This window comes from Xiphophorus hellerii, chromosome 4, assembly GCF_003331165.1.
Source record: "Xiphophorus hellerii strain 12219 chromosome 4, Xiphophorus_hellerii-4.1, whole genome shotgun sequence".
Lineage (NCBI taxonomy): Eukaryota > Metazoa > Chordata > Actinopteri > Cyprinodontiformes > Poeciliidae > Xiphophorus > Xiphophorus hellerii.
Window position 1 is genome coordinate 2297292 of NC_045675.1, and position 16644 is coordinate 2313935.

At 39.9% G+C, this 16644-nt stretch overlaps 1 protein-coding gene across 3 annotated transcripts in view; it reads right to left on the reverse strand.

Moving 5' to 3' along the window:
- Nucleotides 1-529: 529 nt before the first annotated feature.
- Nucleotides 530-16644, reverse strand: part of znf408 (zinc finger protein 408) — a 30606-nt gene continuing 14491 nt past the window's right edge. The window contains exons 6-11 of one of the 3 annotated variants that reach the window (XR_004339151.1): nt 14863-15072; nt 14198-14321; nt 12228-12461; nt 9543-10089; nt 1474-1598; nt 530-1402 (exon numbers count right to left, since the gene is read on the reverse strand). Coding sequence is in view for 2 of the 3 variants with exons in the window: in XM_032561756.1 (XP_032417647.1) it covers nt 9575-10089; nt 12228-12461; nt 14198-14321; nt 14863-15072 (1083 nt within the window). In the remaining variant the exon portion in view is untranslated. Of the gene's footprint in view, nt 1599-9396; nt 10090-12227; nt 12462-14197; nt 14322-14862; nt 15073-16644 lie in introns of those variants that run through there. The other 2 variants (XM_032561756.1, XM_032561755.1) reach the window with 2 other exon arrangements.

Below are 16644 nucleotides of genomic sequence, written 5' to 3' on the forward strand. Positions count from 1 at the left end.
TCACTATACAGTGTAGTGGCACAATGTTGTTAAAAAGCCTTGGCGCATCATGCAGTCAAGATTGAGTACATTTACATTCCAATCAGTCAAAATTACTTTTCAAAATGATCTTCATGGATCTTAATGCAGAGAACTGGAAGGTTTTTCAACGTTTTTTTCACCCATTTTTAGTCGAGTTCCTGAACATTTCAGATGTTTTAAATCAAACTGTGGCCCCAACAATCGGAACCAAACCAAATTTTGAGATTCCTAACTTAACTGTTATAAACAGAAACACAAATGACGAGATTTTTAAAACAGAACAGAAATGAAACGAAGGTCCAAACTGATCTAAACTACTGAGGTGGTGGACAAACAAAATATTGTTAAAATGAGTTCAGCTTCTGTTTAACAACCTAAACTAGTGATGTCCAAACTTTTCTGTTACAGGGGCCTGTCATGTTCTGTGTTTTTCTGTGTGTTTATTTCGAGTTTTCTGTGTCCCCGAGTCTCCGTGTTGTCCTGTCCTCCCTTTGATTACTCCCAGGTGTTTCTCATTCCCTGATTACCCTCCTGTGTATTTAGTGTCACCTGTGTGTCTGTGTCTTTGTCGGGTCCTTGTCTAACGTGCTCTTAGTCCTTCGTGTGTCCATTAGTTAAACCAGTTGCTACCGGCGTTGAGCCCTGGCTTCCGCTCAGTCGTGCTGCCTGGTGTTTTTGGACTGTTTTTGACGTTTATTTATTATTAAAACAACTATCTATCGTCTCCCCTGGGGCATCTGCGTCTGCCTCACCACCTACACCGCACCGTACATGACAGGGCCAAAATCTTTGAATAAAAAATATTTGTGTGCCAAAGTAAATTATTTTTAAGCATTCACAGAAAGTGAAGGTTTTAAAAGTCTCATATCTGAGTTAGCAAAACCTGCAGAAATCCCATGTATTTTGCAATATTCCTTTGTACAATTTTGTTGTGACACAGGTCTTAAATTCCATAAATAATTGTCTTAAAAAGTCTTAAAGTCGAGTTGGTGGAACCTGGTCTTAAAACATTAAAATTCTGCATTAATTTGAAGTTTATTTTGCAGAAAATGCTAAATTTATTACGACTTAATGCAAAAGAAAATTAGAATATCACCCATATTCCCTATGAATATGTAACTTCCACTACTGTCGGGCCAGATTTGTGTTTTTCCTAAATTGCACTTGGGACCGCACAAAATCAGTCCAGGGGCCACAAATGGCCCCTGTGCCGCACTCTGAACACCCTGGTGGCCTCCGGTCAGAAAGTGAAGGTATTGATGTTTACGTGTATTTCCAGCAGTGAGACTCTGAACCCAGGATGTCCTGTTGGACATATTTTCTGAAATTGCAGTAATTCGGAGGCATGAATGCATTATTGTGTGGCGCCAGGCTGTTCCTCCTGATCGGGAGAAGAGCGGATTAGGAGCAGAAACTGCTGAGGTGAGAATTAAAGAGGCCATTTGGCTTCACCTCTGCAGGGAAGTGTTCAGCAGCGGTAATGAAACCCTCCGTCTGCGGCGAAGCATCGTGGATCGTCTGCGTCTAAATCCCCCTGAAGCTGCAGGCTGAATCCTGGTCGACCTGAAAAAGAGAACCTGCAAAACACAGATGTTTATTTTATCCAGTTAACAAGCTGGAAAGATGCAGTTTGGATCCATGGTTGAGTCATTTCTCCAACTCTGATGGAGGAGGAGGGGAAGCAGGGTAACAAGCTGACAGAAGAGAGGAAGTATTAAGGAGAGAGAAACAGAAAAACAGCCATGAACGTTTCTCTGCAGCTGTCAGTTCAGAAAATGAAAGCTGAAAACGCACATATACATACGCATGTGCCCAGTATGTGCCCAGCATGTGCCCAGCATGTGCCCAGTATGTGCCCAGTATGTGCCCAGTATGTGCAGACGCACCTGAGGCCACATACTGGGCAGAGACTGAAACAAAAAGCAACATGTTGCTGATGTAAACGTGTGAGAATATTAAGTCTTAGCGGAGCGCAAAGACTTTTGGCTTCCAGTCATAAATGATAAATTAGACTAATTATGTTGGGAAGTTATGCTGCTGTTCAACGCAGCATCAGGATCCAGGCTAATGCCAAACATCTAAAGCTTTTCTATTTTTTTAACAGCATTTCAGGGTCGTTAACCACGAACTGTTACAGCTTTAAACGTCTGAAAATGGTTAAACACAGAATTGTGACTATAATGTAACCCGCAATTAGTCAAGGACTTTTATTTTTGCGGGCCCGCTTCCTGTGTTGCCCCAAACTCTGCTAGCTTATTTAAAGCCCCGCCTCCAGTTTGAACATCCTCACCCGTTTCCACTGTGACTTGCTGCTGGCGTCTTCCAAACAAACTGATCCAAATCTTTGAACCTACTGGTTTGATTGCCCGAACTGTTGGTGGTGTTACCTGGAAGGTCGGTTTGTTCTGGATCAGATCCTCATCTGGATCTGAAGATGGCGAGCTAGAAAAAGGACTATGGACTTTATGATTTTGGAATTAATTTATTCTGAGTCAATTATTTTGTCTCTCATTGTGCTGCTGTAATTGTCTGTTTTTAATTCAAATCACTTAATATACATACATATATACTATATATATATTAAAACTTCTGGCTGGCATTGGTTTAGCTGTCAAGTTGACAATATAATGCGCTAAATTTTAAATGTAGCCATGATGCATAAAACAAAAAGGGACACAGTCCTTTGATACTTGTTGTTAACATTATGACAACTATATAACAAAGTCAGGAAAAAAGTTTAATTAAGAAAAAAAATAGCGAGGAAGAGGGAAGTTGATCATTTATGCTAGCTTGACTATGACAACCTTAACATGAAGATGTGCTGTGGAATTCTGTGTTTTTCAGTCCAGTTAAAAAAATAAAATAAAATAAAGGCTGACCCACACACCAACTCTGACAGATTATCAGTAGAACAGGGGTTTAAATTAGCTAATCAACCACCGCTGTGTTAGCTTGGCTAATAGCAGCGCTAGCTAATCTATCACAGCGATCACTTATTAATAATAGTAAAATAAACATCAGACCTAAAAACATAAAACTGTAATGGACTGAATGTTCTGTTCTTTGTGTGGGAAATGTTTGTGTGTTTTTAGGGTGTTGAATCCTAATATGCTAGTGGAACTGTTGTCAGTCAGTTGCTATAGTAACGGGTCTGCGTGTAGCATAGCCGACGCAAAGCGCGAGAAAAAAGAATACAAGTAGTTTTGAGTTGTTCTTCAACATTTTTCTGCATTATTCTTCCCTTTGCTGCGGCAAACTGAATTAAATTAATAATACCAACATCTCCAGGTTTCATTTAGTTAATAAAATGGATGTATTACATAATATGCGTTATGTGCATGTGCAAAATTTCTGTATGTAAACAATAACATGCAACATACTGTATCTATACATGCATATGTATGTATTTATTTGGGTTTTACATTTATATCTTGATTGAAGAACATTACTCTGTATGTCTTTGTATGAGCCGAACATGATTCTTGGGAATGACCAGCACCTTTCAAGAGGGGCCACGGCCCTCTTTTGTGCCCCCTTTGGGTCGCCACTGGCTGACCTGCTCTCAGTTGGGTTTTTCTGATCGTAATCAGCAGAAAACATGATAAATACACTCAAAAAGTAGAAAAATGTTCAAAAACCTGCAGTATAAATGTGTTTAAAAGTGAAGGTAAAACCTTTAATTTTCTGAAACGCAACAGTGTTACGAACTGTGACGCCCCTTTATGAACCCTGAATCAAATTTCCTCTGAGAAAAGGAGGATTCATCCCATTCTGACGATGTTTCTGCTGGGAAACTGAGTGCGAGGCGTAAATCCTGTCATCTCTTGACTCTTTTGCACTTTTGTTCCATAAAGCTGTTACAGGTGGTTACAAATGCATAAAGTGACGGCCGCAGCCTTGTCTCTCTCACCTGCACAAACTGACCCTGCGCTTTGTGAAGAGGACGTGATTGTGTGGTTATTGAAGGAAAATAACCGAAACTCTCCAACTATTTGAGGCTCTGCAGCTTTTAGTTTGCAGCTTTAACAGCCTCCACTCCCACACAAGGCTTTCAGCTGCAGGAGGTTTTTACAGTGCAACTCTGGAGGTAAAACTTCGCTTTCTGTGCAAAGGTTCATGTTATTTAACTAAGATGTTAGATAAATATGTTAAAAACTTTGGAAGTCAAAGAAAATGTAATCAATTAACCATCAAAAATCTGTTCACTGTTCACTGAATTATTCTTATTATTAAATCTAAACTCCTCTGCTCGTTTGCTCGTTAGATTTTAAAGCTAAGCATCAGCTGTTCAAAATTGATTTTATTCTCTTTTATCTTCAATAATTTCTAAACTCCAGAAGGAAGACTTTGTTCAATGCTTCATACAGTATTTCCAGTATTTTTATTTTAAATTTGAAAGTATTACCTTGAATTAAACATTTGTTTGTTGGTTCAGTCAGTCAAATTTTATTTGTGCTTTACATCAGATCCCACTTTATTAATAAACCTAATATTTTTACCTTGTAATTTAATTACTCCCTCAGTAGTTGTTTTATTTGTTTGTAGGGGATAACAAAGGATGAGTATGTAATTTTCAAGCCTTTTACATTTATTAAATCTTTTCTTTTAAGCAATATTCCAATTGTTTTGCAACATTTTTAATATATTCAATGTGAAAGTTATGCCTAAAACTTTTGTTTAATAAACTTTTTGTTTTCAACTCCATTTATATGCAACTTCACATTATTGTAGATCCAATTAGCAGAAAATATCTTCATTGAAGGATAACTTATCATAATCAAACTGCTTTTTTCTACTGTTTACATTCGTTCATCCACATTAAAAACATTTTGACATCAGCAAACAATATGTCAAAAATACTGATTACTGTAAAAATATAAATGTTTAGAAATTTGTGAAAAAAGCCAATTTTTGTTGATCACAATTAATTTGTGAAACAAATTAAATGGGTAAATCAGCCAATCAGGGTGATAATTATGATATATTTAGCATTTTATTTCCTTTTGTTGAGGTAAATCATGAGCTAATCAGACTAAAAACCTCCTGCATCGATGAAAAGCTTCTTCCTTTAGACAAACACAACAACATTGAATCTTCTGTTCTCTTTGTGCGTCAGACACCCATTAGCCGGCGAAGCCTGCTTGTTTTGTTCCGATACTCTCGGGCTGTTCAATGGTTTGACCTACAGCCTCGGAAAATCTACAATTTTCGGTGGTTTCTGTCAGGCTAGGTCTGCTGCTCTTTGAGTCGATGATGCAGAACCGGTTCCGTGTTTTTATTCAGCTGTTAACCTCACAGCTGGAGAACAATCGGAGATGTTACCGCTGTAAAAGCGAGGCAGTTTTGTAGAATAGCTTTTTCTAGATGAGAGTTGTACTAGATTATTGCTGTTGACATACAACTTTTTCCATACATCCTTTAAAGGCTGAAGTATTATTGCATGGCTGGAAAGTCTGAGACGCTTGTGATGCCAGGATGGAAAGACGGCGGCAAATGTTTCTGATCAGTCTGGGAGGGATTATGAAGGAGGGTGAAAAGGTGAACGATTGTTCACAACTGTGAGAAAAAAATCATCTTAGATCAGAGCACTTGCAAAAAACCCAAGAGCTCCATCTCAGGCACAGTTGGAAAGAGAAATTTCTACTTAAAATGCTTTTTTAAAAAACAAATAAACACACAAATTTTGCATTTCCAGCTCCGGACGTTTGTTTCTTTTTCCCCTGAGAGATCTTGGCGTTGTTGGCAGGATTTGACACACCTGGCGGTCGTACATGAATCGCTGCTAAAAGGCCAGATCCAAACTAGTCGAAGTGAATTATTCAACACAGAGACAAAGAAATTTCTCAACATGTACGACAGCTGCCAGTTTTCACAGTGAATGTCCCAGAAAATTCACCAAGTTCAGAGTTTAGATTGATAAGACGAATGATGATACAGTAGAAATACAACAAACAGGAATAAATATTCCTGCTGCATCAAAATTTAAGATCTGCGATTAGCGTTTTAAACTTAGATTTTTTAAAACAAATTTAAACATTTTTATGCCTTAATTTTAGACACATGAATTTAAAATTTTTTAAGGACCCTATTTACTAATCAATCAATAAAATTTATTTGTACAGTGCTTTACATCATAAATACAGCATGTAGTCAAGAACTGTAAAAACCAATATCAGACATTACACTGCAAAAACACAAAATCCTACCAAGTATTTTGTCTAGTTTCTAGTGCAAATATCTTAGTTCACTTGAAATAAGACAAAACTAACTTAAAAATAACTTCAGCAGGAAATAGGAGTTTGTTTTAACTCAGTAATTCCCTAATATTGATGAAAAACGTCTTGTTCCAGTTGGAAGATTGTTTCACTTATAGCAAGATGTTTTCCTCATGTTATTAGTGCCGATAAAACTGGAACTTTTCCATTAATACTCAGAAATTATTGGATTGAAACAAGCACTTATATCTTGCTGAAGTCATTTTTGTCTTATTTCAATTGTACTAAGAAATTTGGTAAGATTTTGGGGTTTTGCAGTGTACATTTTTGTCAAGTGTCATCATTAAACTCATCAACGTGGATCAAATATCTTGGTCAATTTTCCATGTATTACTATTTAAAAGCAATTCTAAACATGTGGGTTTTTAGTCTCGATTTAAAGAAACTCAGTGTTTCGGTTGTTTTTCAGTTTTCTAGTAGTTGGTTCCAGAATGGCTTGAATTTAAATGATCCTTCTTTTAATAATTTTACGTTCTGCCTGGCTGCTTCTTAGTTTTACTGACGATATTTCCCGTGAGAGCCTGACTCTGGAGAGATGAACTGCAGCTTCAGTCTCCAAACAGAGAAACAATTACATGGCGAATGCCTTAAAACCCGACAGGGACCCAATGTGTGCAGCTTCTTTTGATTTCCATTTCTTATTTTATTTTCAAAGAACAATATCCTTGAGCGATCCTTTTTTCAACTTCTACTCACACATTTTGGTGCAACAGAAATAACACTCGCTGGACTCTTTATTATGCAACACATGAAATCCATTGCAGTTCGAAACAAGGTCCTCCTGAACAAGACTGGCATTTAATTACAGGTTTCTCCCTGCAGTCAGAGTCCTTCAGGGTGGAGAGCTTTCTCTGAGTGTTTGTCATCGTGCAGCAGGAAGAGGATTCAACGCTGCAGATCACGACAAGCTATTTTCACATTTACATAAAAGGCTTTGATGCAGAAGTTGTGTAATGTACGATCTACATCTGATAAAAGATTTCCATCTGCTTGGCTTTTCTGAGGCGAGGAGATGTGAACTTCACTGATGTCTTTTTACATTTATTTTAAGCCCGTTTATTTTTGACAGCAAGTTTCTGACGGCTAAATAAAGCAATCAAAGGTTTATTTAAAAATAAACCAAACTAACAGCCTTGAAATTATTCATTGCCAAGTTTTTACATTGAAACCACAAATGTCTCAGTATTTTGTTTGAATTTTATTTCATACAAATATTTATGTTCAGCCCAGTTGAACTTTGTCTCCACCTCCTTCAAACATCTACAGACTGAAGTTTTTAGTCCTTTCCTCTTTGCAAAATAGATCAAACTCAATCTGATTGGATGGAAAACATCTATTAACAAAAATGTAAAAGTGTTGCCACTCAATCTTAGAGTAAAATACTCCTTTGAAATGAAAAATGTTAGAAACAACAAAAAGTTTTTATCTGTTAGAAATCATGCTTTTTGCTCTCTTTTTGACAAATTTTCATAATCTTTGCACTCAAATCTGCATTTTATTAATAAAATAATAAAAACCACAACAAAACACAACTAATGTTTTAAAAAGAAATAGTGACCCAAATCATGGTTTTGTTGTAAAAAATAGACATAAGTATTATTAAAAAGTAACAAAAAATTTCTATCCTTATTATTTGGCACATATGACAAAATGTTTGGACATCTGACCGGAACCACGATGAGAAATAAATTACATAAAATACTTGAGTTTTAAAACTCAGACCTGAACTTCCAGAAACACATAAATGAATCTACAAAGTCGGCCTTCTATCACCTGAAGAACATTTCCAGGATTAAAAGACTCCCAGAAATATCTAGACAATTTTATGCTCCATTAATCTGGAACAAACTTCCATAAAACTGCAAAACAGTCGAAACACGGACTAAACTGTTAGAGTTCCTTTGATTCATAATAACTGGAACACTGATCAATATATTTGATGTATATTGATGAATTTGATGACAGTACTTGACAACATGTAAAGTTTTTTGATGTTTTTATGGTGTAAAACACTTTGCAACCTTTACAAACATAAAGATTCGTTTTCGCCCTCAGTCCAGCAAAGCAAATTCATTTTCATTGGTTTCATTGGTGGCCATGCTAACTAGCCTTAGCATTTATGGCAGTCTATGCTGTGGTTAGCTTTAGCTTAGCAGACAGCAAGTGAGAGGGGTGAACATGAGAGGGAATGACAGCGTCAAAACCCTCCTAGCTCTGGGCGTGCTGTGGTGGCGTAGGGGATAGCGCGACCCACGGTTGGAGGCCTTGAGTCCTCGACGCGGCTGTCCCAGGTTCGATTCCCGGACCTGGCGACATTTGCCGCATGTCTTCCCCCCTCTCCTGTTAGCCTACTTTCATATAAGGAACACTAGAGTCCCTGGAGGGAAGGAAAACAAAAAAAAACACCCTCCTAGCTTTGACTGATTATTTCTGAACAAATAATTTGTTAAATTTTATACTAATATAATAATAATTTAAATACATTTATTTAAAAATGTTTTTTTTAAATAAAAGTCATATACTGCAGCTTTAAGCCCTTGAAAATGTGTTAAAGAGGTGACATTATATACTTTCCAGGCACACAGAATCATTATATAACTAACTATAAGTTAGTTAATCAACTAACTTACCCTCAGTTGTTATAAAAATGCTAACTATATCAAATATGACGTAAAATAAATTTCACTTCCTGATTTATCATCTTGAAATTGGGCCAGCAGCTCTTTGTGAAGCTCTGCCTCCAGGAAATCATCAACATGGCTCCTCTATTAACCCTTTAACAACATTTTTACCAGCGTTGCTCTGAGCAGCAGCTCCTATGATGAGCTCAGCAGTTCCACCAGGTGTTTGCTAATTGTTGCTGGCTAGTCTGAAGGAGCTGAGTGAGGAGGAGCTGCAACTCGAAGGCGGAGCTAAGTCCACTCAGGCGTTTTGGACAGCTGAATGGTTGCCATGGAAATTAAAGGACTTCTCAAACATGCATGGAAGAACCATGTCAACACTCCAGGTGTTTCTGATGAGGGATTAACATCAAAAACGTCAGTTTAACATAACACTGCCCCTTTGAACGCAAAAACGGCACAAAGTTAATGAAACTGAATATTTTTCAGAATTATCAGCAGTTCATCAGCTTTAATTCATTCACATCTGTTGTATGAAGGTTGCTCAAAGATAATTTCCCCTAATAAACGAGGTTAAATACAGACAAGGTCGGCTGATGGAAGGTTGATCTCATTAATCAATCACCTGATTGATCGTCGGCGTCCTCCGGCTTCGGGTTACACCGTGTCTATCTCAACAGTCTCTGCCACGCTGCAGAGTCCGTCTGGCTCCTCCTGCAGGATCAGCAGCTCTCCCAGCTGCTGCTGCCCCTGGACCAGAATGCATTGCTCCGCGCCGTCGGGCAGCACCACCTCCACCAGCTCCGGCTGCGCCCCTGGAGGCGACTCGTCTGTGTGGACGTAAATGACGGTGTGCTGGATGTCGCCTGCAGCCTCTGATGTTTTCATAGTTTTCTCGTCTTTTTCCCGTGCTTCATCCTTTCCTCTGGTCTCCAGATGAAGCCCAGTCTTCCTCGGTCTTCCTCGGGTCGGTTTCAGGTGGCTGCAGCCCGAAGCCACCAGTTCCTCTGGACCTGCTTTGCTCGGTTCCTCTGTCTTGGGCCGGTGCTGAGCCTCGTGCCGAAGCAGACTCTGCTTCAAGGTGTACGAGGCGCCGCAGGAGCAACTGTAGGGTTTCTCCTTCAGGTGGGAAGACCTCATGTGTCTCCTCAGTTTGGTCGCCATCGTGTAGCCTGAGGAGGAAACAGACACAGTGGGATGAAAAGGTTCTTGCTTTATAGGACTCCAACTAATGATTATTTTAATATCTGGTTAACTGACTAATTGGTTAGTCTAAACTAATCTTACTTAATTTAGTTTAATATAAAATACAGTGTTTACTAATGCCTCAATGTAGGTTTGCTTTTTAATTTTTAAAAGTTAAATATGTTATTTGTCATGTTTTCTGCACTTGAAAAGTTTTTTCAAACCTCAAACTTGAGACTAAAATTGCTGTTTTATAATTTAAGTAATAAAATCTTATTTAAAAAGGAATTTATTTGTTCTCTACAAGCATTTTCTCATTCATATATTTCTTTTAGTAGCTGTAACAGCTAATACAGAACAGGACAATATTCTATTTGATTGCTTGATATCATCACTGACAAAAACGCATGTATAAGAGAAAGCAAAAACAAAATGTATATATTTCTTAACGAACACATAAAAGCAAAAATATATATTTCTCCATTGTCAACTGCCTCTAGGACCAGAAAAATCTGCACGTTGGGCAGAAAATATCTCGTTTGCTTCTGACTTTATTGCTAATGAAACCAGTGAAGTCAGCAGACAAGTTTTTCTTTTACTGATGAACGTTTGATGAACAGAATCTGTGAACATGTGCAGAGTCATCAGCAGCTTGTGCTTTCCAATCATGCATGCAGGACAGAGCGTCTGCAGCCTGCTGGGCGAGATAAACGGCGGCGCTTGCTTGGAGGAGGAAGAGGTCGGGGAATTGTGCCGGTTTGTGCTTCACGCCCCCCAACTGGCTTTATCATCAACTCATGTATCGCTGCTTCGCCTCAGCTGCAGTTTTTCCGCCCTGAAACTCCTCTAACTCCATGATGAAAGGACAAAACTGAGGCACAAAATGTATGCAAATGTCTCTCAAAGCTTTAAAATATAAGCTACGTAACATCTTTACAATAAATAACGGTGAGGAAGTTTCAAGTTGCATCTAATTTCTTTATATTTTATGCTAAAGCAGTGCTGATCAGCAGTGCTTCAAATTTTCTGAAGGTCGTTCACAGTTTTTCTTTTCACATTTTTTATAAGCCCAATACTCTTCTGTATATAAATCTAGTTGTCTGTGTGGAGACGTCAATCTGAGGACTGCAGTCATGAAAACCAGAAACAGATGGTTTGGTAATAAAACTAGTCTAAATGACACAGAACAACCTGCAGAGGGCGCCACTGAATACATTTAGTCATGTTTCAACCACAGACTTCATCGTATTTTATTGGGATTTTATGTGATAGAACGACAGTGTTATCTTAAAAATGATTCATGGTTTTCACATTTTTTTACAAAGAAAAATCTGGAAAGTATGGCGTGCATTTGTAAAATAAAGAGACCACAGGGAAAGGAAACGGAACTGCTGCGTAAACAATCACTTCAAAATAAGAGTATGAACATAAATGCCGATAACCAAAACTTCAAGACAGACGTTGAACTTCGTTCAACTGAAAGTTTACAAACACAATCAAGTCAATTAGTGTTTTAGCATTGATCTGGAAAAAAATGTATTTGGAGAAGCTAAGTGCACTTTTTCAAAGTTAGCAAACGCGCTACATAAAAATGAGCTGCTTTAGTGGGTTAGAAGAAGTGTGTAAATCCACTGTTAAAGCCTCAGTATTAAAACTGACATGCAGTTCAGCTCAAAACTATTCATACCCCTGGCTGCTATGTTTCAGGCTGGGTGGAAACAGATGATGGGATGTAGGCTGAACGGTAACTGAAGATTTAAATGCATCAGAGGAGTCTGATTAAGGTGATACATTTAAACGTTCTTTTGCTGGATTCATGTCATCTTAAACTCCTCAATCTTCAAAGTTTCCTGCTAATAATCATCCTTCACCTCAACAATGAAGCTACAGCAACAATGTGGATCGTTTTTTAGCTTTTGTTAGAAATTTCTTATTTTTTTCAAAAGCCTGAATCTCTCTTTACTTTTAGTTTGGAGTCATGACAACCATAATAAAAAATTAAAAAACAGTTTTTCTGAAAGAGGAAGGAAAATCAATCTGGGCTCAGAAAAACAAGGAAGAAGATATGAGATGATTTTCTTTACATGCAGAACTTGTTTGATTGTGTTCAGAGTGACATCTTCACCTTTGCCACAGATTGAGCAGCGATGGGGTCTCTCTCCGGTGTGCAGCCGCTCATGGTATCTCAGACTGTGGGGGTCCCTCAGAGATTTCCCACAGTAGCTACAAAGAAATCCTCCCTCAGCGTGGGTGAACATGTGCCGCTGGAGATCCGACTTCTGAGTGAAAGTCTGCAGGCACTCAGGGCAGTGAAACGGTTTCTCCCCGCTGTGAACCCTCAGATGGCTCTCCAGGTTCCCTGAGGCCGACAGACAGGAAGGCATGAATGAAGATGCATCTGTCCGACAATGTGAAACAAATTAGCCTCCAAAATAAACCAGTAATCAGTGCTGTCTCTCTGATGGATGGGAGACAGCAGGAACTGATCAAAGAAGTTTCCTGTGAAACTAAAAAGAGAAAAAAACTGTTTGGTCCAAGTCTCCACTTGATGATAACTGAATCCACATAAATCCCAAAAGCAGCAAACTTCTTTTAACATGAGCCAAAATGATCAACAACAGAGTTCTTGTGGGCAAAGAAATATATAAAAATTAAAAACTAAATTAAAGTTTAATTGAAAATTTTCTCAGAAAAATCTTAGAATTTCAGAAATTTTAGGAATTTTCACCAGCAGTAACTTTTGGTTAGGATTCTTTATAAATTTGGCCCTGAAATGCTCTCAATTCAACCACAATTTTTTATCTTGATTCCCCTGGAATTAGCATCATTAACACTGAATATGAGTAAATAAGGGAAAGGTCTAAAATATCTACATGGAGTTCATAAAATGAGTTACCTTTGTCGGTGCCTTGTGGATAGGAAAATAAATAAAAGAAGACGACTAAATTTCAGAGAAAAAATAATAATAAATTCAGAGATTAATCTCAAAAATCTTCAAGAAGAACTCAGAAATCTTTGAGTTTAAAAATTCAAAAACTTCAGAGAAAAAATTTTCTAGTAAAAGACCAGGAAAATTCAAAGTTTTCAACGGCATTGTGTTGAAGTCTCCCATATTTATTAAGTTAAGTTTGGCTGCCTAATTTAACAGGTCACCAAGAAATCTTGAAAATGATCAGAGGAAGCAATAAAGTTGCCAATTTGGCACCAAAACACACCTTCACTAAACTATCTCCAAGCAACAAATCAGATTTCACACTAAATGCATTTCTTTTCCAAAGAGTCCTTTGGTTTCCATGGCAACGTCACTGGGTAACCTCAGTCATGTTCTCCTTTTGCTTCTCTTGTTTGACATAATAAGAAAAAAAGGAATGAAAATCAAACAATAATTCAAGCAAAGAAAAGTCAGGAGGTGAACAAATGTCTGTACTGAAGGCAAAAAATATCTGCCAAGTTGTTAATTTTTAAAAACCAATTTCTGTGAGTTAAGAGCTGAGAACAAAAATTATCAAGCCTTTGTGAGGGTTTTTAAAACGGAGCTGACTGTCTAGACTTATCAGTTCAGTTGTTCTGATCTGACAGAAAATGAACTGAGATGATTCATCACACGTTAAAATGAGGTGCATCTGGAGGTCAGCAGCTAATTACAGTCACATTATTCCAGGAAAGTCTCAGCGCTGCTTTCGGCTCATCAAAAAACAAACATTTACAGTCTTCAACAAAAAGCTGTTTGATCGGTGGAAAGTAGATTTTAATTAAAGAAATATCCTATTGTACAAAACTACTTTTAAGAAGGACGGACGGACGGACGGATGGTTGGATGGACGGACGGACGGACGGATGGATGCTGTTTGTTGTTAATCTGTTTTCTTTCCGTACTTTTCTAGACCTGGAACATTATTAATCAGAAACATTTCCTGACTGTGCAGAAATCTTGTCTGTAAATCAAACATTAACTATTGGAATATTTTTCAGTGTTTTTCATCAAATCGTTGGTTTCTCCTCGTTCAGAGCCTTTGACCGGCCCAGTTATCAGAGACAGAGAGGCGATCAGAGCCGACCGCAGCTGCAGCATCACACCTGCGGAGCCGGCATTACCTTTCTGACTGAAGCGCTTCCCGCAGTGCTGGCAGATGTGCGGCTTCTCTCCGGTGTGCAGCTTCATGTGGTTCCTCAGGGAATTGGGGTTGGCCAGCTGCTTGGAGCAGACGGAGCACTGCACCTGGGAGAGAGGGGAGAAAATGGGTCAGAAGGCTGGTTGGGTTGGGAATAAACAAGCTGGGATTCAAATTAATTTGAACAGAACAGGAGAGGCGTCAGTAGCTGCATTTAAATGTATCCGTAGGATTGCACAAATTTAAATTACAAAAATAAATTATCTTAAATGAAACACACCAATTTGGAAAAAAAGTGTTTCTTCTAGGATGGGATGGTTTTTCTACCATATTGAACTAGACACTAAGCTGCAATGGAAACATTTCTTTTTGCATCAGACGAGTCGCATGACCAACAGCCGGATGTTTCTGGTGGAAACGATGAAGAAGGCAGGAAGCAGTAGAGGGATTATGTCTTTTTTTTTAGACAATGTGCAGCTGTCATGATGTTTAATTATCTTAATTCACGTGACTTTAATATAATTTCTTATTTAATTGAAACACAGCAATCATTAAATTGTGTTTTTGGACTTTAGCAGAATAAAGACAAAAATTTGTGCATATTTGTAATGGAAATGCAGCAAGTGAAACCATCCTGATTGTTGCTACCTTTGGCGACAGCATGTAGACCTTCCTGCTGCAGTGCAGCAGGCGGTGGACGCGCAGCGAGGGGCGTCGTGCAAAGGATTTCCCACAGTTCTCACAGGTGTAGGGTTTCTCTCCGGTGTGCAGGACCAGGTGCTCCTTCAGGTCCCGCTTCAGGCCGTACGTCTTTTCACAGTGAGGACAGGAAAATGGCCGCTCGCCTTTGTGACTCAACTAAAAACAAATCATTTGTCTTAGCACCTCTTCTTTTCTCCGACACGACAAAAAAGAATCATCCAGAGGAAAACTATTTTAGAGGAAACCTACAGATTGTTTTCTTTCAGAATCATATATTTCATCTAGTGTTTTATTACTGGTAGAGCTGCCTTGCATTCATACCCTTTTTCTTTTTGTTAACTACAAAAAGAAAATGTATCTAATTGTGATTTTATGATATAGATGTTTGCATCATATTTTCTCTGAATATTTTCTCCAGAAAGTAGAGGAAACCATCCATCTTCTTCCGCTTATCCGAGGTCGGGTCGCGGGGGTAGCAGCTTCAGAAGGGAGGCCCAGACTTCCCTCTCCCCAGCCACTTCTTCTAGCTCCTCCGGGGGAATCCCGAGGCGTTCCCAGGCCAGCCGAGAGACATAGTCCCTCCAGCGTGTCCTGGGTCTTCCCCGGGGCCTCCTCCCGGTGGGACGTGCCCGGAACACCTCACCAGGGAGGCGTCTAGGAGGCATCCTGACCAGATGCCCGAGCCACCTCAACTGGCTCCTCTCGATGTGAAGGAGCAGCGGCTCTACTCTGAGTCCCTCCCGGATGACTGAGCTTCTCACCCTATCTCTAAGGGAGAGCCCAGCCACCCTACGGAGAAAACCCATTTCGGCCGCTTGTATCCGCGATCTCGTTCTTTCGGTCATGACCCAAAGCTCATGACCATAGATGAGGGTGGGAACGTAGATCGACCGGTAAATCGAGAGCTTCGCTTTTTGGCTCAGCTCTCTCTTCACCACGACGGACCGGTACAGCGCCCGCTTGACAGCAGACGCTGCGCCAATCCGCCTGTCGATCTCCCGCTCCCTTCTTCCCCCATTCGTGAACAAGATCCCGAGATACTTAAACTCCTCCACTTGGGGCAGGACACCCCCCCTGACCCGGAGAAGGCACTCTACCCTTTTCCGGCTCAAGACCATGGCCTCGGATTTGGAGGCACTGATCCTCATCCCGGCCGCGTCACACTCGGCTGCGAACCGCTCCAGCGAGAGCTGCAGATCACGATCTGATGAAGCCAAAAGGACCACATCGTCTGCAAAAAGCAGAGATGAGATCCTAAGGCCACCAAATCGGATCCCCTCAACACCTTGGCTGCGCCTAGAAATTCTGTCCATGAAAGTGATGAACAGAATCGGTGACAAAGGGCAGCCCTGGCGGAGTCCAACTCTCACCGGAAACGAGCCCGACTTACTGCCGGCAATGCGGACCAGACTCTGACACCGGTCATACAGGGACCTGACAGCCCGTATCAAAGGGCCCGGTACCCCATACTCCCGGAGAACCCCCCACAGGGCTCCCCGAGGGACACGGTCGAACGCCTTCTCCAGGTCCACAAAACACATGTAGACTGGTTGGGCGAACTCCCATGCACCCTCCAGGACCCTGCCGAGGGTGTAGAGCTGGTCCAGCGTTCCACGACCAGGACGAAAACCACACTGCTCTTCCTGAATCCGAGGTTCGACTATCCGACGGACCCTCCTCTCCAGGACCCCTGAATAGACCTTGCCAGGGAGGCTTAAGAGTGTGACC